The sequence below is a fragment of the Crassostrea angulata genome, chromosome 4 (assembly GCF_025612915.1).
Source record: "Crassostrea angulata isolate pt1a10 chromosome 4, ASM2561291v2, whole genome shotgun sequence".
In the NCBI taxonomy this organism is placed as follows: domain Eukaryota; kingdom Metazoa; phylum Mollusca; class Bivalvia; order Ostreida; family Ostreidae; genus Magallana; species Magallana angulata.
In genome coordinates, this window is record NC_069114.1 from 29,748,974 (window position 1) to 29,772,385 (window position 23,412).

Below are 23,412 nucleotides of genomic sequence, written 5' to 3' on the forward strand. Positions count from 1 at the left end.
ATCATTTAACATTTTGTGTGGGCAGTTTTTGGGTCTGATCCCCTACTATGTTGTTTATATTTTTCTTTATTTTCGTCATTTTTAATAAATGACATATTTTATCATTCACAAGTGGAGTTCATTTATCAGACAGCAAAAACAGAGCTGCGGTGAGGGTGTGCAGCATGAGAAAACATGGACATTTATGGTGTGAAAGAAATACTATATAAGGATTATATTACATGTATAATCATATAGCCTATTGTTTGCGGATGCTTTATGTTAGATAATAATACTGTGCATGATACACCAACAGACAAAAAAGAAAAATAAGAAAACGAATGTCAATGACACTAATGGGTCTGATACTATTATACTTTATTTTCTGAAAAGGCTTGAATATAAAGACAGTTACCCTATAATAACATGTAACTTCGATATTCTTTTGATATTCAAGCACACAAATTCATTAAAATATTTTTTAGATTTCTTGCATAACAGCTGATTGTAAAATCTGAAAGTAAAATATAAAAGAAAGGTTTCTTAACATACTTATAAGTTTGACACTTTTTTTTATAGTCCATTCATGTTACGTTTCATAACCATCAAATAAAATGTTTTCCAATAAATGTATTCATCTATAGAAACTTTGTGCACTCACATCGTTCAGGTAGGCACAAGATGATAATAAATCCCAGAAAAAGAGTACTGTAGAGCAGAAGTAATTCATATTATTTGCAAGTTGTGTGTCCAACTACTGTAAATTCATTATATTACGCGAGTACTTAATTCCGCAATCTCACTGTTTTGTATCAAATCGCGGGAATAGGAAATCGCAAGTGTGAAACATTTATCCTTATTTTTTATAGTTCTGAACTCTTTAATAAAGAGTGGCGATATCTTAAATTCCGCGAGGGTGCTTCTCGCGAATTTACGCGGAAAATCTTCAGTATATGTACTGAAAATCTTTCTTTTGCTGCGGAATAGGAATTCCTTTAATTTCTCAAAAAAAAGTCAAAAAACTTTCAAGTTTTCAACAAAAACAAGAAATAAATAAATTTATGTATATGTTTTAGGTCATATTAAATGAGAAGTGATGAAGAAAGAAAGAAATTCCACTGCGGAATTGAAAAACCTTTTATTTAATTTAGAACAAAGTTTAACGTTCGTACTTCAAAGTCGTACCTCTTGACTTGAAAAGAAGCAACAAAAATCATAAATAATTGATGTGTTTTAAGTCATGTTAAATGGGAACTGAAGGAAAAAGAAATAAAAAACGGGAGCATCTGGACATATTGAGAGGAGGGGCTCGTATCGGCGTCTCTGTAGCACAGAGGATCCGAGGGCTTGTTTATCTCTGTCTATTATAGCTAACTCAGTAATTGGAAATTACGTCCAATATGTGAATAATCGCATTCAATCGATACAAGGCCATAAGACAACAATTCTGGTGACGGAATAGGATGCGGGGAAACGAGATTGTCGGACGACGCACGTCTGGGAGATGATTCCATTTTCTTCTTCGACATGATGGGAAGAACTTTCTTTGTCTAACAACACTGTAATTAATTGATCAGTTATCCGAGTGACCGCAAGTTTTTCCCGCAGAATCGGTGGACGATTATAAGCCGATTTCTTCCAGTGGAGCCAGCAATGAAAGCAGGGCAGATCAAAGCCGGATATTAAGCGACGTCGATGCCGTTTTCATCAGCCGTGTGGTTGAAAAGTAAGTTACAGTCTCACAAGCTATTGATTGGCGCGTGTTGAATTTTGAAGCCGTCGAGTTGTGTCTACATTAATGAACTATCTTATGTTGTAAACAACTGTGTGTGGTTTTCGTTGTTAACACTCGAACACCTTTGCTGTCCAAACACACGTCTGTTCATGCACTTGGCTTGTTAAGAAGACCTGCAACATTACTGTAGAGAACAATTAAACGGATTAAGCTCAACTTAGAGGTAAGATATAATGGATGGGCGACAGATGTTCAACATGCTCTTCAGACGATGATAAATATTGTTCTTTTCAATGGCTTCTAGCATCTTGCATCGACGAAATACATGCACTGGCACTCAACGCCTATGAACACAGAAGCATTGAGCATTGTGAAGATGGTTTAATTCATTCGTTTCCAAGATCATAAATCTGTGGAAAATATAGATATTTGTACATTATATTCAATGGCATGTAAACAGCTGCCATTCAGTCATTCACATTAGCATCATGGCACATAACGGAGGTTTAAGCGATAAATAGCTAACTAAGCAGGGGTAATACATTTCTTTTCGTTTTAATGCGATTCTGAGCCTTGTGGAAATTATGAAATATCATTTCATGTATGACTCATCTTGGTGTACTTCGTAAACTTTTTATTGGTTCTTCTCTGCGTTTTAACTGAATGAATGGATTACTGAGAAATATTTGACTTGTCCAAGAGTAAATCTCTTACTGTATTCGACATTGGTCGTGGAATCTCTCCTGACAACCTAAATACCGGTGTAGCCCGAAATACCGCTGTTTTTGACTACACACAATGCACATTGCACCAATTCGTTGTTGAATTTTTTGGATTCCATTCAACTCCAGGGTTGGTTTTGGAATAAGAAAGACTTCGAGGTGCTGTCTGTGGAGATTATGGAAAATACTCACGTTGTAATGTGAAAATTAGCGCCCCCCTTTTTTTTTTTTTGAAACGCTGCAATCTACACAAACTCGCAATGAACGGCAGAAAAAGGAGAGAATGCAAATTTTACTTCATTGCTTAGATAACGTGTGAGAAAAATGTTTGAGAAAACATGAATGATTGTATTCTGTGAGAACATTTGAAAATTACACAATCACAATTGTCAGATTGGAGTGAGTCTTTAGGCAAATTAGTAAATCTTCGATGATCTCAAGCGCATGCTCTGTCTTGGAAGAAGCTTGCTTGCCATACATCTTCGTTGCAAACTGTACAATACTTTCCCATTACGGACTACATGTAGTGTCTCCACACTTTGTCTCTGATAAGATGATTAAATGATGAGAGAGAGAGAGAGAGAGAGAGAGGGGGGGGCAACAATGCAACAAATCGAAAGTCATATTTTCAATTCCCCTTTCTTTGTAAAGATTTCAAATAACACATTGATGCTGATAGTCTTCATCATCTTCATACATGTAAATACAAAGACGTTGCATAGAACTGATGAAGTATTCATGGAAATAACACAGTCATCATCCTGACATTATTGGAAATGAGGGCTTAGTTCAAACCATATTCAGTGGAATATTGACTTGGTAGTGGTCTAATGTATTTACCTTTTACTTATTATGATACGCTGATTATTTATTTAACTTTTTTGTGTCTATATATATCTTAAGCACTTTAATAAAAAATTACAATGACGACATATATAGATGTATAGGTATGTGTTCTTGATATATAGAATCAAAAACTTCACTAACAACAGTTTGACATCTTCTATGAATGGAAGCATTACTTCCATCTAGTTAACTGATTGCGCAGCTGACACAAAACTGCTATAGCAGTTTTAAGATTTTTTGGTAGATATACTCACATGTGCTTGAGGACAGGACCGACCCCCCCCCCCTTTCCATCACCCCACCTTAAGTACGTGTATCTAGACCCCCAATAATTTACTCCTTTTTTTAAAAATTAAATTATCCTTTTATGATATATTTATAAACTATTCTATATATATATACATTCATTGCACAAAATTACTTCTTTTTTTTAAATCTAACCCTCCCTATGCTAGAAAATATGCAGTGGGTGGAAGGGGTGTCCAAATGGATTTTTCCGGCCATTGGATATGGAATTAAGAAATTCTGCAATACTATCGTATATCGGCGATAATTTATGAGCCGCTCTCACGTTTTCAAGGAACGAAGTTTTAGTAGAGATTTTTATTGTTTAAACATTTTGATAGAGTACGAAAGTTTGACTCATCGGCATATTTTGATATACATGTACATGTTTTCAAAAACATAAAAAAAAAATTCTCGTGAATTTTTCCTACGATACACTTCTTGGGCCCAGATACATAGTATCCTACCTTAGGTTGGAATAACAAATATGACAACTTTTTGCTGGATTATGCAGTGTGTGTCAAGGTATACACCATACTGTCCAAGTACTGAAAAACACTTACTAAAGTGAATTGTAATAGATTGGGAGATTCACTCCTACACTGAATCAAATGGGGATGCATGTAATATCCCAAAATGGAAATGTTGAAAAAAAAAATTAGAAATATCAAATTACAATATTTATAAAGTTTATTGATAGATCACTCTAGCCATCTGGGACAGGAATCCGAAACTCTCGCATCGCGTAATTTAGACAAATTATATTTGATTTGATATGTTTTTATAGCTTTTCAAGCTAGAAATATGCAAAGCATGATATGGAGGAGTTGTTTTTTTACATCAATAATGCTTTTATTGTGTACATGTAGCTAAAAATAACTGCCATATTTTGCTGTTTAACGGCAAAGTAAAATTCTGCGGAAAACGGGACATTTCGATGGATTTCACATGTTCAATTTTTGCTTTCTTCAACGAGTTCAGTAAGCTCTTGAAGTGAACTGTAGTGGCGGCAATACATGGGATTCCAAGACTACTCTCATAATCAAAAGATGCGTTATGTAAATTTGCCAGGAAATTGGCATCAAATGATGTACATTATTAACGCGCGTTTTTAGTTCGTCTGTATGTGTTTTACTCAAGCGTTTATCATAACCATTACAGGTATTATAGTTTACGAAAGAAACCGGATGTCGGCAAGTCTCATCTAAGAAAACTAGAGCTATCTCTATAGAAGGTAAATCATTTTATACTCAGCATTTCAATTCTCTTAGACCCTTGAATTTACCATGCATGTATATCTCTTGTACTGAGAGAATTAAATTCTATATTGTAATTAAAGTCTGGAATTGTTATAAACCATCTTATCAGCAGTTCTTGCTCGTAGCATTATATGCTTGTATGTTGATATTCAAAATAGCGTGTACTTTTATGCTAAATTAAACATATATAGACTTCATTTTATGCGTAACATATGCACCATCTGTCATAACACGTGAACTTTAACAAAGGAAAAGAACATATATATTTAGATGCAGAAGAAATAACATTTGTCTAATCAAATGGTTGGATTAACCTCTGAGAATTAGCACAAACTCTGGGCTCGTCTGCTAGTCAATACCATTACAATCGTATTAAATTTGCCAACAATGCTGACTGCAACAGGCATATTGTTTCGAATTCGCTTCACATCTGCCATTTCCATTATACACTCAATGAATCGAGAATTCCTTGCATTAATATACGCCTCTTTATATCATTTTGGTCTAGCTTAAGCAATATATGCAGCGTATATTACATATGATATTATCTAATTATAGGTTGTAATGTAGGTCAGACCTTATAACCTAGTGACACGCATGTCCGTCACCTTTCCATAGACGGTCAGTAATATTTTGTAATTTGAGGAAGGTGTATTGATCTCGTGGTCTGGAATACCTTGATTTCTGTTTATATTGATTCTCTTTACATTATACCTTGGTCCCATGGTTTTTCTAACCGCGTCATAGTTGTTCCATCATTCCGCTGACATTAAAAATATGCCTTCCAGTTTTACGGTGCTTTATTTGATCCAAACGCCACTAAAAATCGATTTCCTCTGATTAGGGTCCCTCTAGAGATCATAATGAATTCAAATACCCTTGTGAATTGACTATATCAATGAAAAATATTTTTTTTGCTGCTCCGGTTAAAAATTTGCATAGTTTATACCATCGCAATGACATTTTCCCGTACAAATCATCCAAATTATTATTTCACTAAGAAACGGGTAAATAAACAAAACAGGTACTCTAAATGTGCGGAGAAAAAAAAAACTTGGCAATTCCTTTGCGTGCGAAAAAGCAGTATCTACAAGAATGGGGAGCGCTTGATCTGTATGAGTATCGATCTTATTGCATTATCTTTTTAATATCTCCTTGATCGACCGCCATGATCGGCTATTAACGAATTCATTACAGATTAATCTCCGCTCGGCATCGTTCACTCCTGGGTGTCGGGCTAAAGCGCGCCAGTATTCGGAACCTCTGATTCAAAGACAGTTCAACATTTAAAAAACAACCTGTTAAAGAGGTGTGACTGGTTGTTTATTATAAGAGATCGTGGATTACTTTAATTACTTTGATATTGACAAATCAACACCCTTTGATTTAATGACGCAATTGTTATGATGTGTCGATGGGCCTTGACTCGATACAATGATGTTCACAGGCTCAATTTAAATCTTCAAAGCAAGTTGCATTCATATCACTCTGGCAAGGCATTAACGACGGTGAATTTGCCAGAATAGGTAAGTTATTCATGAAAAGTTACGATTTCTATTGGAAAAGCTATTTGAAGTTGTTCATTCATCGTCTAACCAGTTCATTTTTTTAAGTTAAGCAATGCCATGATATCAAATAATCCCAGAATTAAATAATTTTGCATGTTGGCAGACTGCACTTTCATACTTTCCGATATCAATTACTTATTTTCAATTCATATAAAATATTCATTAATGTTGCAAACCTGTCATTTTTGATATTACGGATCACAGAATAATCAAAAAGAATACCCATTATACATGTATAAAGAGGTAAATTTTTTAGGACATACACCCTTTTTTATTTGTGCCAATATTTTGTGTAAAGCTAGCATCGTATTTCTCTACTTGAATATACATTAATAACGGTTAACCTAGCCATTTGTTTGGCGTTATCGCCTGTCTAAATCTACTCTAGGTTTTCAAAGACTCGATAATTAACTGTCAGACTTTTTATTCGACTAGACATGATACTTAATGGTCAGTGGTTTTAGAATTGTTCCAGATGGAATGTCCTATTCTAAGTACTGACATCGAACATTGAACGTCTGTCTGTGAGTTGCTGTCATTACCAATATATAGCCATAATTTGTTTTGTCCATTGGCTTTTTCTTTGGAACTTTTTTTCTCCATAACTCTTAATTCATTCTTTTGCATGGAAAAAATGAGGATAATATGGCTTAGTAGTGAATTCATTTTCAAGGACTTTACCCCAAAACTAATTTTTTCTGAATTTTAAATGTAAGAAAATTAAAATGAATTATACGTGCCACATTACCAAAATAATTTGCTAGACGAAATATAAATATTTTCATGATTTTAACTTATTCATTTTTTTTTTTAATTTAAGAATTCGATTATGCCTTGAAGAAAATCGCATCTCTAAAGTAAGAAATTTAAATTGATAGCAAAACTAAATAATTCCTTCATCGTTCGAAACACTGAAAATGATTTATTAACGTACAAATGATGTCTTCGGAATCTGTGTTTGCATAATAAAAGGCCGATCCTGAATTATCCTAAAAATTCAGTGCATTGTAGTTATACATCATATAGCAAACCTGTTCGTTTGTCATATACCCTATAAATGGGTCATTTGTATCGATTTCCGCCTTCTTTCATTTCTGAAGCTGATCGGGCATGTTTGATTCTCGCGTTATCGTATTAACTATACCGACACCCGTTGCATCTTGGGGCGATCGCTTCCTGGTTAACCTTGCCAAACATCGACCGTCGGCCGAACGGAACCAAGGGGTCAAAGACTGTAGATATTGCTCATTCCATTGTTTTCTTGTACAAGAGTCACGAAATTCTTCGGATTCTAAGGGTGGCAGACTGTAAAGACTGTAGACCGTGTTCTCGGACAAGACTCTTAGAACCGAGGGTAACGACTCTATAGATATCGTATATACAATAATTTTATTGTATTCTTGGACAAGACATTAGATCCAATGGATGAAAGGCTATATATGTTTAAATACTTTTCATAACCAAAGAGTTAAGGGCCTTGTAGATATCGTATACCTGTATACAAAGGTGTTCGTAAACAAGACTCTTTCTAATATACACTGCAATGACGAAAAGTATTTTTATGCCAGTACTTTTTTTCCAGAAAGTTAAAAACATTGAATGTACATATAAATAAAATCGTTAGAACAGCCGCCAGCGGTTATTTTAAAATTCTTTTTACTTCCTTCTACAGTTTTGCAACAAACAATTGCAAATTTAATCTCTGGGATACATACATGAAATTTATCTTCAGTTGCGTTGTAGAAGTGTATTCAGATATTAGTTAATGTATGTAATGTATTGTGCGTACGTTTTGAGGAACCTTCTTTTGACTGTTTGACAAATTATATACTGAAAGTATATATATATATATATATATATATATATATATATATATATATATATATATATATATATATATATATATATATATATATATATATATATATATATATATATACACACACACACACATATAAGATGTTTTCTATAAATTTTATATATTATTAAATTTTCAATTCAAACGGGGTTTTGGAGTTTACGAATATTCTTTTTACATGTTTTAAAAATTTAAAAAAAAATGAAATCAATGGTCAGGGTTTCGCATTCATTTTTGTTCTGACTGTGTATTAAGTGAAATATGTGCGACCAGAATGGTTAATAGAAAATAAGATGACGCATTTCCGTTAACAGGAACATAAAAGTGCAACCCTTCAAAAACAATGAAAATTGTTTATGGAAATAAAAAAAAAGCCCAAAAACTATATAGCTTGTGTAACACAGATCGAGTTCGACGCAGAATTGCAAAATTGCGACATGAAAATTGAGAGTCATTTGCAACGATCTAAAATAATCTGTGCAGTAACAGCCCATTTCGAATCGATATATCAGATTAGAGAAGAAAACAAAAAGAGCACTGAAATTTCACCATAACAACTGCCATTCTTTAAGTTACATTATACTTAGGCTAGATCCCATTAAAGCCCCTCCTGTATTGAGAAAGCTCAATTTTCGTCGTTCCTGAATTGCATGAAAACGCTAAAAGATAATCGCAATTTGGAGAAGACTCATCAACTTGGAAGACTTATCTTCCGAGCTATACGATCGAGAAAAAAAAATGGATTTGAGAAATTGCAGTAAACAACTTGGGCTATTGGAAAAAAACCTTATGGATAAAGTTACTCAAATTCTACAGGAAATCGTTTCTCCCAAACAAGTTTTTTGAAAAACTACACGATACCCGTACTTTCTTTTAATTTGAAAACATATTTTTTCGCAACTGAACACCTTCACTTCCCCTGAGCACTCTTATCTCACAATCGCCAAGAATTCCTCTTTGCCAACACAACGGACTAGTTTTTCAAAAAAAGTGTCAACTGGTGATATCGGGAAACGAGATAGTTTTGTTAGTTGTATATAAATATTAGAGATCTGGTCATATGTTCGAAGGAAAATATGTTAATGAATTTAAACGAAAGTTATCAAGCTCGACATTTGCAAGTTCTTTTTATATTTGGATATAAACTAATTCTTGTTTGGAATCAATGATATTGCAGAAATGGAACAAGTTCCTGCCTTTTTTTTTAAAGAAAATGTGTTCCTTTTAGAGGGGGAGGATTGTTTTGGTGTTGAATTTTTCTAAATTGTTTAGGAGTTATTTGTTTTTGAAAATTTAAACAGCAGAAAAGCATTTAATTAATTTTATTTCAATTGCTAATTCTCTTTTAAATAAGTTGAAAGTAAAATTCATTTATAATTGTAAATATTTTTTTTAAAAATAAACGTAATATGATATTATTCCACTCAACTGAAAAAACCTGTATTGAAAACTGCTTGAGGTCATGGCAAATAAGGTCTGGATTAATCCATCTGAAGTCATCTCAATGTCCATCGTTAACGGATACACTAGGATCTAGTCATATTAGTGATAAATTAATGAGTCTCGACGGAACACTTGAGAAGGCTTGAAGCTGTGATGAAAGACTAGAAAAACCCTAAAAAGCAGACCCCTGAAACCTCTCCATCTTTCTCTTCCATAAGTCCTTTGGCCAACAGCTTTCCGTGATTGTTCAAATAAAAGAGGTTTTATCTTTCTCGGCGCGATTTCATGTCAAATTAATGAGAATGTTCTTCAAACAAATCCGGCTAGCGTTATATGGTTCGGGCAATCAATTCCCCTCTGGCGAGGAGTTGTATACTAAACACACGCCATGGTTTTGTATCCCTCAAAGGGAATAATTAAAGGGAATCTAGAAAGTCTATAAACTTTGACATCCATTTGTAGAAAATTGGACACCATTTTCGACTGTTGAATTGACCGGTCCGTACCCTTTACATGGATGCCATTCTTGTAAAAAAAAAAATCCATCTCCGATACATACCTTTGTAATTGAATCATTTGTTCCAGACATTCAAGCTTTGCCATGGCGCATATAAAGCAAGTATTGTCATGTAATACTAGTATATAAATGTACATTCTATGATAATTATTTGTAATTATTTGGAATCTGTGCTTGTATTTGAATTGACTTCATTTATGACGATTTTCCGATAATAAAGTGATATATAAGATGTATTTAAATGCCATGGCATTTTAAGGATATGTGAACCTGAGAAAAAAAACAAATTCATTGTGCAACGCGAATGTCGTATGGCGATGAATGTCGTAGCAATTTTTTCTACCTTTCAGAAACGTGTTATTTGGTGTTTTAAGATTCATTTCATGATACGTTTCACCTTCAGATTCAAACACGATATACTTTCAGATATCATGTTTTAATTATTTGCTGGAAATGCGGATAAAATGAAATAATTTTGGTAAACTATTTGGACAAAACCTATCGAAGAATTGATGAAAGTTGCCAAAATCGCGATTGCAATCACGCCAATGTACAAAGCTAAATGTATACGGCCATCCAACCTACCCTAAATTATCTTTTCACCGAAATATTCTTATTCATTGGTGTTGACATTAAAATTTGCAAAGATACTAAATGAATAAGTTTTGTTCGAATATCTTACTTATCTAAAGTCAGTTACATAAGCTTGTACATCTTGTTCAATTTGGTAATTGAACAAGGTGATAAAAGAAAACTGGAATGGCCAAGTAGCTACCGGATCTAAGGCGATCGGCCTGAAACAAACATATATTTTTCTTTGGCCTTATCCGCTGTTTGATATACAGCCACTTTTCCTACAGTTTACCTCGACTAATGGGGGTCTAGTATTCAATATTTAGCTTTATCTTTGAACTAAAAGCAAAGGATGAATGGAAAATCGAAAATACTACCGGGGAGTCGGCTTGTATCTGATTTCATTGGGGCTATTTAAAATCTGACTTAAGCACACTTCCTCTGCAAGATGGGGTATAAAAAATCAATTTGTCGTCAATGAGACACGAATCGATGTTTACAAAAAGAATGAGCCGAAGAAAGATTGCGTATTTAAGACAACGCGTGCTAGCTAACTCACAGACGTTTGTCTTTGGTCGAGCCTAAGCCGGTTGTTTGTTTGTTTGTTTGTTTATTTGTTTGTTTGTTTGTTGACAGGCACATGACGAGTGATGATTGGATGGCTCGAATATTACAGCGTGATTGTTCTTCTCCTAGGTGAGTACAATGTTAACATTTGGTCACGTGATGCAAGTAAATTCGGATATTTTTTAATTCTTTCACGAATAATCAGTTCTTTTCTGAGCAAGCAAGGTAAATTTGTGTATTATTTTGTGCTTGATTTTTTATTCAATTACTACGTGTAGCTTAATTATATAGAAAATACATTGCATGCTAGCATTAGCAATTTGAAAGCAATCTCCCAAGGATAATATCAAATCTATATGGCAACTGGCATTGTACGATACTCCTCAAATAATGAATATCAGTGGACATATCTGTAAAGTTTTTCAATTATACATGTATATCTTGCGTAAAAAGTATATCTGATACTCTATATTAACGAATTATTCGAAAACATATCAATTTTTGACATTTCAATTTGAAATGTTAGACACCTGAATATTTATATATATGTATTATGGCTAAAACAATAGGATTAATTGTTAATCATCAGAATAACATGCTATCAACTTTCGTTCATAAAAAAATTTCGCTGTATTAAATTGAACATTTCTGATACATGTATCAGCTTAGAATCATACGAAATTGACGTCAAATACTTCTTTATACATGGTACATTCCAAATTGATGTTGAATAAATGGAATAAATTCAACAGTTATCCCATCAAGTCATATCGGGATTTATGTGTTTATCTCGGGTTCATTTTCATGTTAAACAGCTAAGGGCTTTTATTGTTTTTTGGGGTTTTTTTTTAATGTTTTATCCAACAAAACATGAATCCTTATTAGTCCAAGCTTAAAGTTTTGAGGAAATGAGAGTTTAGGAGTGGGTGTATTGAAATGAATATATGTGTAGAATTAATATTAAAACAAGGTTTTTAATCTATTTTCCGTGTCGTTAACCCACTTTAAACGTTCTGTCTGGTGGAAGGATTAACCAGAAAGAAGGTAGAGATGCCAAGCAAGAACAGAGATTGAAACTCCAAAATTTACATCGGCATCGACAGAACGTATTAATTTTAATTCTGATGTTTTCATAAAAAAAAATGGTTTGAGAATGGTTAGTCAGTGGTTATTATAATACTTATAGGAAAAAGAATATCGTTTCAACATCACCCGTATTATTAATTTGCATGTATTCACATGTACGTACATGTATTACATTTATTTCGTTATTAACAAAAAACGAAGTTGAATGGCAATATAATCATTCTCCCACGGTAAATATATATGCATTATCATCATCATTATAATATTACTTTTGCAATGCTGATTGTCCATTTTCTCAGTTGACGTCACAGCGTCGGATTCCCTGGGTGGCTGGGGTCAGTGGGGACCCTGGAGCAGCTGCTCGGTGACCTGTGGATTCGGGTCAATCAAGCGGAACAAGCAGTGGGAGTACCCGGATGGTAGGACAGCGAACTACACCCTGACCAAAATAGTGGAGTGTTTCATCAACACAACCTGTCCTAGTAAGTTACTCATGTCATTACACTGACTGACCTGTATCAAACGACAAATGAAAAATAATTTAGTTGTAGAAATAGACCTTCATCAAATGAGCATTAGTTGTAGAAACGAACCTTTATCAAATGGCATTAGTTGTCAAAATGGTGGCAAATCTTCCAATTGCATAAGAAAATTTATAAGCAATAAACGAAGTCTTGGCTGGCATATTTCATTTTGCGTGATTGTGTGATATAATTGTTTTAATTTTTTTTTTAACTTTTTAAATTTTAATGGGAGCAATTGCGTTTATGGAATTATGAACGCAACTGGTGACCGTAAGGAATGTAGAGCTACGTGTAATACGAGTACTAACACATACTAGAATCATTTTAACATGAGCTTGGATTTTGAGAAGTTGTATCAAACAGCAATGTGACATGGTCCTGTCTATTTCAATGCTGGCCATTCGGCCATGGCTCTTTCAAATCAACAAGATTTTTCTGGCTTTTGACCTAAATCTACGCTATCTGTGTATATTTCACTTGAAACCAGCGTCATTTTTTACTTGTTTTGATGCAAGAAAAAGATTGTCACATCCTCCCGAAAGTCCAAGGTCTTGTTAAAATGGTTCTAAAGGCCAATAAAATCATTTATAACTGTATTAAGCGTAAAGAAATACATACACTTATACGAAGCAATTGTTGGCGGCTAACAATTTAAACAAAAACGAAGATTTACAGTAAATGTGCATTCTTTGAAAACGGGTTTGAAATCATTTAAATTCAATATTGTTAATATTACTTAACTATATCAACTACAGCAGATAAAACCCTTTGAATGAACTAGATAAACTGCAAGGTGTCAATTAAAAAAAAAATTCAGATATATACACACGTACTTTCTTCAAGTTAATATAAAAAAAAATTCCTATAGCTACAATTTAAAAATTGGGTTTGGCTTTATTCAGAAAATGTTATAAACATTTTGTACAATATTAAAAAAAACTAGTAGAAAAATAAATGGACAATTTGTACCGAGGTACAATACAAATAGTGATGCGAGAGGTTGTGTGTTTCACGAAGTTGTGAAAATCAAAAGCGACCTAAATTAACCATCTTAAATTAAGCTAAACTATCTTCGTGTGGAATCGGAATGAAGGTATTAAAGTGTTGTGTTTAGAAAATGATTAAAAATTTCATAAAATAGTATTTTACGGCATCATAGAAGATCACATAGAAATATCAAATCAGGTAAGAACTAACTTAGATTTAATAGAAATGGTGTTTTAATAAATTATTATAATGATAAAACACAAAAATTGTTTGAACTTATTTTATTGTATATTTAAAACTATGGTATCGGGCACAACTCAAAATTTTTTTAATTATATGAACTACAGCAGGTTTTTTTTAAAGATAAATTATACCCTTTTATTGAGCTAGATAAACTGGTGTCAATTTTTTGTTTTGTATAAAATCAGATATATGCATACTTTGCGTTGAGATGAAAATTGATAGTGTATTATTTTATGGCATCATATAAGATAACATAAACGGCAGAAATATCAAATCAAGTAAGAACTAAATGTAACGTAAATTTAAAAGAATTGGTGTTTTCATAAATTATATCAATGATAAAACACGAAAAAATTGTTTAAACTTATTTTATTGGTTTTTTTTTAAACAATGGGATTGGGCACACCTCAAAAAGCTTTTGTATTGTTTTTAATTCTTAGATTCCTAAAGAATTGGGTAGCTGACCAGAAGCTGCGTCTAAAACCATTTGTAAATGAGAGTTTTACTGGAATTAAGGGCAATCGGTTTTTAAAACGCAGTTCGCAGTTCGCAGTTCGCAATTGAATAGTGAACTGCGTTCTATAGAACGCAGTTCGCAATTCAAAATTTAGAATTCATACTTGGGGCCCGCTCGCCTTATATGCAATTGAATAGTGAACTGCGTTCTATAGAACGCAGTTCGCAATTCAAAATTTAGAATTCATATTTGGGGCCCGCTTGCGTTATATGCAATTGAATAGTGAACTGCGTTCTATAGAACGCAGTTCGCAATTCAAAATTTAGAATTCATATTTGGGGCCCGCTTGCCTTCTATGCAATTGAATAGTGCAGTTCGCAATTCAAAAGTTAGAATTCATATTTGGGGCCCGCTTGCCTTCTTTGCAATTGAATAGTGAACTGACTGCGTTCTATAGAACGCAGTTCGCAATTCAAAATTTAGAATTCATACTTGGGGCCCGCTTGCCTTATATGCAATTGAATAGTGAACTGCGTTCTTTAGAACGCAGTTCGCAATTCAAAATTTAGAATTCATACTTGGGGCCCGCTTGCCATATATGCAATTGAATAGTGAACTGCGTTCTATAGAACGCAGTTCGCAATTCAAAATTTAGAATTCATATTTGGGGCCCGCTTGCCTTCTATGCAATTGAATAGTGAACTGCGTTCTATAGAACGCAGTTCGCAATTCAAAATTTAGAATTCATACTTGGGGCCCGCTTGCCTTATATGCAATTGAATAGTGAACTGCGTTCTATAGAACGCAGTTCGCAATTCAAAATTTAGAATTCATACTTGGGGCCCGCTTGCCTTATATGCAATTGAATAGTGAACTGCGTTCTATAGAACGCAGTTCGCAATTCAAAATTTAGAATTCATATTTGGGGCCCGCTTGCCTTATATGCAATTGAATAGTGAACTGCGTTCTATAGAACGCAGTTCGCAATTCAAAATTTAGAATTCATATTTGGGGCCCGCTTGCGTTATATGCAATTGAATAGTGAACTGCGTTCTATAGAACGCAGTTCGCAATTCAAAATTTAGAATTCATATTTGGGGCCCGCTTGCCTTCTATGCAATTGAATAGTGAACTGCGTTCTATAGAACGCAGTTCGCAATTCAAAAGTTAGAATTCATATTTGGGGCCCGCTTGCCTTCTATGCAATTGAATAGTGAACTGCGTTCTATAGAACGCAGTTCGCAATTCAAAATTTAGAATTCATACTTGGGGCCCGCTTGCCTTATATGCAATTGAATAGTGAACTGCGTTCTATAGAACGCAGTTCGCAATTCAAAATTTAGAATTCATATTTGGGACCCGCTTGCCTTATATGCAATTGAATAGTGAACTGCGTTCTATAGAACGCAGTTCGCAATTCAAAATTTAGAATTCATATTTGGGACCCGCTTGCCTTATATGCAATTGAATAGTGAACTGCGTTCTATCTAGAACAATTCAAAATTTAGAATTCATACTTGGGGCCCGCTTGCCTTATATGCAATTGAATAGTGAACTGCATTCTATAGAACGCAGTTCGCAATTCAAAATTTAGAATTCATATTTGGGACCCGCTTGCCTTATATGCACTTGAATAGTGAACTGCGTTCTATCTAGAACGCAGTTTGCAATTCAAATTTAGAATTCATATTTGGGGCCCGCTTGCCTTATATGCACTTGAACAGTGAACTGCATTCTATAGAATGCAGTTCGCAATTCAAAATTTAGTGCGATTGAATAGTGAACTGCGTTCTATCTAGAACGCAGTACGCAATTCAAAATTTAGAATTCATATTTGAGGCCCGCTTGCCTTATATGCAATTGAATAGTGAACTGCGTTCTATCTAGAACGCAGTTTGCAATTTAGATTTAGAATTCATATTTGGGTAGTTTTTAGCTCACCGAAACGAAGTCGGGGGGAGCTTATGCTATACCCTCGGCGTCGGCGTCGGCGTCCGAACCTGGTTAAAGTTTTTGTTGCAGGTCCTGTATCTAAGTTATTACTTGTCCTATCTTCACCAAACTTGCATGGATGATGCATCTTGACCTACTCATGGACTTGAAAGACCTGAATGCTGAATCAGGGCCATGAGTTTCAGATGCTGGAGGAGGTTAAGGTTTTTGGAGCAAGTTAGAGTTTTTGGTGCAGGTGCCCTTTGATAGCAATTTATAGGTTACTACTGGTCCTAACTTTACCAAACTTGCATGGATGGTGCATCTTATGATACTGATGCATCAGACATGCTTTAATGCTGAATCTGAGCCTTAGGTTTCAGATGCTGGATGAGGTTAAGGTTTTTAGAGCTGGTTAACGTTTTTGGAGCAGGTGCCCTTTGATGATTATATCTTAATTATTACTGGTCCTAACTTCACTAAATTTGCATAGATGGTGCGTCTTATGATACTGATATACCTGGCAGGCTTGAATGCTGAATCTGAGCCATAGGTTTCAGATGCTGGATGAGGTTAAGGTTTTTAGAGCTGGTTAACGTTTTTGGAGCAGGTGCCCTTTGATGATTATATCTTAGTTATTACTGGTCCTAACTTCACTAAATTTGCATAGATGGTGCGTCTTATGATACTGATATACCTGGCAGGCTTGAATGCTGAATCTGAGCCATAGGTTTCAGATGCTGGATGAGGTTAAGGTTTTAAGAGCTGGTTAAAGTTTTTGGAGCAGGTGCCCTTTGATGATTATATCTTAGTTATTACTGGTCCTAACTTCACCAAACTTGCATAGATGGTGTGTCGTATGATACTGATGCCTCTGACAGGAAGGAATGCCGAATCTGAGCCATAAGTTTCGGATGCTGGATGAGGTTAAGGTTTTTAGAGCTGGTTAAAGTTTTGGAGCAGGTGCCCTTTGATGATTATAACTTAGTTATCACAGGTCTTAACTTCACCAAACTTATATGGATGGTGCGTCTTATAATACTGATGCACCTGACAGGCATGAAAGCTGAATCTGAGCCATAGGTTTCGGATGCTGAAGGAGGTTTAGGTTTTAAGAGTTTGTTAAAGTTTTTGGAGCAGGTGCCCTCTGATGATTATATCTTAGTTATTACTGGTCCTTACTTCATAAAACTTGCATGGATGATACGTCTTATGATACTGATGCACCTGGCAGGCTTGAATGCTGAATCTGAGGCGTATGTTTCGGATGCTGGATGAGATTTGTTTTTTTTGGAACAGGTCACAAATTTTATAGATAATAGCTTGCATAGTTGATTTAACTATAATATTAATGAACTGCAGAGGTAGCTTCAGATGCAGATCTCCATTATCAAAGTTGCTAAAAAAAATTATCCTATCTAAAAACTGCTTGATAGATGTGTTCGTTGTTAAATGATATAATATGATTCCTATGATATAGTATTGTATGATATGATACACTATTGTTTTATATGATACAATATTATATCATATATTGTAAAAAGTTATATGATACGATATGATATTGTATCAATTTTTTTTGTACATTATGAAATGATATTGTATTGTGATATTGTTATGTATAGTATTGTTTATTATGATACAATATTGTATAATATGATATTGTATAATATCACATATATTATATTTTATCACATGCTATTTCATATGATATTGCAACATAATATAGTATCATATGATATGATATTGTATAATATATATCATATCATATGAAACGATATTGTATAAAATGAGATTGGTTTATATAATATATTATTATATCAATATATGAAAATGTATTATATGATATTGTATAATGTGATATTGTATCATATAATACAATAAAGTATACTATGATATTGTATGATGTAATATAGTACTATATCACATGATATTGTATCAATTGATATGATACAATGTTGCAGCTAATTTTATTGTATCATATGATACAATATCCTACATTGTATTAAATATGATACAATATCATACAATGCAATATCATGCTATAATATTATACAGTATAATATTGTGATGCATTATGTGATATGATATTGTATCATATATTATTATAATGTATCATATCATATCAATATCATAATATATTATGATATTGTATTATGTGATCAAATACAATAATGTATAACAAGATACAATGTCATATCATATGTTACGATATCATATTTCATCATTATTTATTACAGTATTTTATTGTAATATATGATATATATTGTACTGGTATCATAGGATGCAATATAGTATTTTATATTATCGTATTGATAAACATTGTATCATATAATACCCTATGAAATGAACATATGATTATTATATAATTTTTATTATATGATATTGTTATACGATATTTTGTCAAAACAGTATCCATGTATATCCAAGATCATTAACTATGATTTTCAAATAATATGATAAAGGTGGTCTCATAAAGGTGATTCCTCAAAAAGGTGATCCCTCGTCTCGGTGAGCTTTGTGATCTGTTATTACCTATGTTTAAGAATCGGGCTTATATGCAATTGAATAGTGAACTGCGTTCTATCTAGAAAGCAATTCGCAAATCAAAATTTAGAATTCATATTCGGGACCTGAATTTTTCAGGGGCATCTACTAGTGGTATTTCACTACCACTGTGAAAATATGGTGATGCAGTTATCTATAGTTTCTGAGAATCGAGCTTATATGCAATTGAATACTGTAGTTTCATTGATATTCAAGGGCATCAATTTTTGTGGATAAAGTGAAAATCACAATATCAAGTATACGTTAATTAGTGGCCAATGAACCTATCAATACAAAATGTTAATTAAAATTGCACTTCAATGAATATTTAATTTCGTGGATCAACTAAACAATGATCCACGAAATTCATATCCTTATCAAGTGACACACTAGTAACTATATTTTTATTCATATGCACTGATAATAAATGAAAATAATATATATATTTCAAAGTACATTTTATTTATTTTTTATCCATGCTTGCGTGCATGCATATTTCAGCATGCGCAGTCTAATATTTCTGGACACGACTTCCTACTAGACTGTGAAACTTGCAAGGTTGCGTTAGCGCGACGGCGTGTTAAGCAAAGTTGTGTTAGCGCGACGGCGTGTTGTGCAAAGTTGTGTTAGCGCGACGGCGTGTTGTGCAAAGTTGCGTTAGCGCGACGGTGTGTTGTGTACATGTGTTAGCGCAATGTCTCGTTTATCTGAACGCGATGTCGCGCTAATGCAAATGGCCCTATCCGGACACCATACAGATCTCAAAAACTATAGATTACTGCATCACCAAATTTCACAGTGGTAGTGAAATACCACTAGTAGATGCCCCTGAAAATTTCGGGCCCCAAAAATGAATTGCGAACAGCGTTCTAGAACGCAGTTCACTATTCAATTGCATATAAGGCAAGCGGGCCCATAATATAAATTCTAAATTTTGAATCGCGAACTGCATTCTTGATAGAACGCAGTTCACTATTCAATTGCATATAAGGCAATCGGGCCCCAAATATGAATTCTAGATTTTGAATTGCGAACTGCATTCTAGATAAAACGCAGTTCACTATTCAATTGCATATAAAGCAAGCGGGCCCCAAGTATGAATTCTAAATTTTGAATTGCGAACTGAGTTCTATAGAACGCAGTTCACTATTCAATTGCATATAAGGCAAGCGGGCCCCAAGTATGAATTCTAAATTTTGAATTGCGAACTGGGTTCTATAGAACGCAGTTCACTATTCAATTGCATATAAGGCAAGCGGGCCCCAAGTATGAATTCTAAATTTTGAATTGCGAACTGCGTTCTATAGAACGCAGTTCACTATTCAATTGCATATAAGGCAAGCGGGCCCCAAGTATGAATTCTAAATTTTGAATTGCGAACTGCGTTCTATAGAACGCAGTTCACTATTCAATTGCATATAAGGCAAGCGGGCCCCAAATATGAATTCTAAATTATGAATTGCGAACTGCGTTTTAAAGAACGCAGTTCACTATTCAATTGCATATAAGGCAAGCGGGCCCCAAATATGAATTCTAAATTTTGAATTGCGAATTGCGTTCTATAGAACGCAGTTCACTATTCAATTGCATATAAGGCAAACGGGCCCCAAGTATGAATTCTAAATTTTGAATTGCGAACTGCGTTCTATAGACCGCAGTTCACTATTCAATTGCATATAAGGCAAGCGGGCCCCAAATATGAATTCTAAATTTTGAATTGCGAACTGCGTTCTATAGAACGCAGTTCACTATTCAATTGCATATAAGGCAAGCGGGCCCCAAATATGAATTCTAAATTTTGAATTGCGAACTGCGTTCTATAGAACGCAGTTCACTATTCAATTGCACTAAATTGCGAACTGCGAACTGCGTTCTATAGAACGCAGTTCACTATTCAATTGCGAACTGCGTTCTAAAAACCGATTGCCGGAATTAAGTCTTTAAATGCCATTCCTTAAAAAATCTTTTCAAAAAGAAGTGCCAAAAGAGAATAATTGAAATAAAAATCAGCAGAAGACTTTGAATAAATGATCTTCGCAACATAGAAGCGGTGTGGCATTATTTAATTAACTCTAGTGAGTTCGAATTCATTACGTTGTAGGATTCTCATCAAAAGAGCGTCTAGAATGTTTTTTAATTTTTCTCCAGTGGATGAGAATATGTTTTTACTGTGTGTTAAACTATCAATTTACACGCGCTCAAGCCTTGGGGGACGTGTAGAATTAGCAGGGCCGATACTTTTCGCGTCGGTCAATTTACATTTTATTTGTATTCTTTTCAATTTTCGTCGGTTTCGTTGCGTAAGGGGGGGGTGCCAATTGTTGTTAAAGCCTTGAGCATTTGTATACAGGCACAGACGAAATATGCTTTTCTTCAAAAATGGTTTTTGTCTAATTTTTCTATTTTTTACTTGTTAAAAATCAGCTCATGGAGGCTGGGGAATGTGGACCGGATGGACCAGGTGCCCGGTGATGTGCGGCGGCGCGAACGTAACCAGAACGAGGCTATGTAACGTTCCTGTACCCAGTAATGGCGGCAGGTTTTGTAACGGGTCCTCTACGGATTCAATGATCTGCGGCAATAGTACATGCCCTGGTAATAAATCAATCATTATTTTTTTATTTTTTTTTACAAATGAGAAAATAATATTTTTTCCCTTCTTTTTGACGACATGTTCTAAGGATCCACGGGAAATCAGTATTGCCTACGATGCAATTATTTTGTTCTCTAGAAATCCCACCTGGATTCGAAATGATGAGCTGTTTTAACGCCTCCATGTTTGTATGTGAGAGCGGAGAGCACTGTGTGCCTAAGTCTATGAGGTGTGACATTAAGTTGAATTGTCACGATGGCACGGACGAGAAAGACTGCATCATTTCCCTGGGGATGGGTATTAACTGTAAGTAGACGACAATTGCCAACAAGTAATTTTACAACTGTCGCACTTAAGACTTAACTTGTCAGGGGTTCGAACTTCTTAGAACTGCAGACTTAAGGAAAATCAAGGAAAAAAGAATTTGTAGGTGTATACGTGTACGTGGAACTCATTTGATTGGTCAATCACCGATGAGATACATGTACCGTCTTCAAAGGTAGATGGTATAAAAAGAGACATGATTAACATTTATTTATTGTTATTTATTTATCTTGTATAAAGAAGTGTTTAACCAAATATACAAGTACTTTATATTACATAAACATTTGTTTCAGTGATTGTTTTTATTTAATGCACAATGATGGCAGCTGTTACGCTACATTATCCTTACGTTTGTTTCCTGTTGTGGTTCTCAGTTTGTTTGTTCGTTTCATGAAATATTCATCGCGATTCTTTTTCAAAACGTTTTTTCAGCCTCCATACAGAAATCAAAGTTTCTAGCTGTGATATTTACTTTGCTGACAATATGGGAGAAACTGTTCGTTACTTGATTGGCGGATGTGTACTTCATGGTTATCACCCAACTGACGTCATAGTTTTTACATACATGTATGTAGATACGTTATCATATATTCGATGGACCCTTGTGTTTTGTGATAACATGGACCAAGACAAGGGACCATGACATTTGACCTAACAAGATCTGCTGGCAGTACATCCCATCATGTGGCTTGTCTAGTAGCAACTGTTTTACACATTAATCATGTGTCCATTGAGTGTTAATAAAGTGCATATTTAATGTTACTGTTGATATATGTGCATTGTTTTCGTCAATAAATGAGAGAGAGAAAGTTTTTTCATTTAAAATTTGTTGTTACGTATTTTGATTTACATGTAATTAGAGTAACGTGGCGTAACATTGAAAATCAGTGTTTTATTCTAACGAAAAAAAAAATGATCAATCGCTTAGGTTAGCACGACATAAATTTTTGTGTGGCAAAATCCGATTTGTTTGGCATCTTGAAGTTGCTTTTGTTTAAATACGGCGTAAATGCTATTCTGTTTATTAACATGTGTCAACGAAATAAAGCCTTCGTATGACAAATACTGTCTCCCTTTATTGTGACATGATATTTGTTGAAAATTAGTTGAACAGATCGTAATATGAAAACCACTTGACATTGGGCAAATATGTCACTGCCAGGATAATGATAAGTCAAATTCAGGCGAAAATTAATTTCTCCAAAGGATTGATGATTCGCACATAAACCATTCTTTCAAACTAAGATCATAACAGTCGGAATTTTTTTTCCATGTGACAAGAGAATCGATCCTATTACACGCACAGTTACTTGATTTTGAAGTTGTTTTGATTTTCAGTTGGAAACACGATGAACAACATTTGATCT

The 23,412-nt window shown here is 34.2% G+C and overlaps 1 protein-coding gene across 3 annotated transcripts; it reads left to right on the forward strand.

The window, feature by feature from the left end:
• The first annotated feature begins 1,373 nt into the window (after positions 1-1,373).
• Positions 1,374-22,870, forward strand: LOC128179814 (thrombospondin-2-like). Of its 3 annotated transcripts, XM_052847434.1 has the most exons (7): positions 1,374-1,937; positions 4,729-4,801; positions 11,422-11,481; positions 12,738-12,920; positions 21,553-21,723; positions 21,860-22,027; positions 22,478-22,870. In XM_052847434.1, exons 3-7 carry the CDS (start codon positions 11,436-11,438, stop codon positions 22,552-22,554), a joined length of 645 nt encoding a protein of 214 aa, XP_052703394.1. In that variant the 5' UTR covers positions 1,374-1,937; positions 4,729-4,801; positions 11,422-11,435; the 3' UTR covers positions 22,555-22,870. The 3 variants fall into 3 exon arrangements, with proteins under 3 accessions (XP_052703394.1, XP_052703395.1, XP_052703393.1); XM_052847435.1 differs by lacking the exons at positions 1,374-1,937; positions 4,729-4,801 and adding an exon at positions 5,423-5,447; XM_052847433.1 differs by lacking the exons at positions 1,374-1,937; positions 4,729-4,801 and adding an exon at positions 6,015-6,352.
• Positions 22,871-23,412: the final 542 nt, after the last annotated feature.

Excerpts from the sequence above, each read along its gene's own strand:
- LOC128179814 (XM_052847434.1), top strand. The coding sequence starts at position 11,436 with ATGATTGGATGGCTCGAATATTACAGCGTGATTGTTCTTCTCCTAG. Across the intron at positions 11,482-12,737 it reads CGTGATTGTTCTTCTCCTAG|TTGACGTCACAGCGTCGGAT; the intron begins GTGAGTACAATG and ends CCATTTTCTCAG. Across the intron at positions 22,028-22,477 it reads CCTGGGGATGGGTATTAACT|CCTCCATACAGAAATCAAAG; the intron begins GTAAGTAGACGA and ends ACGTTTTTTCAG.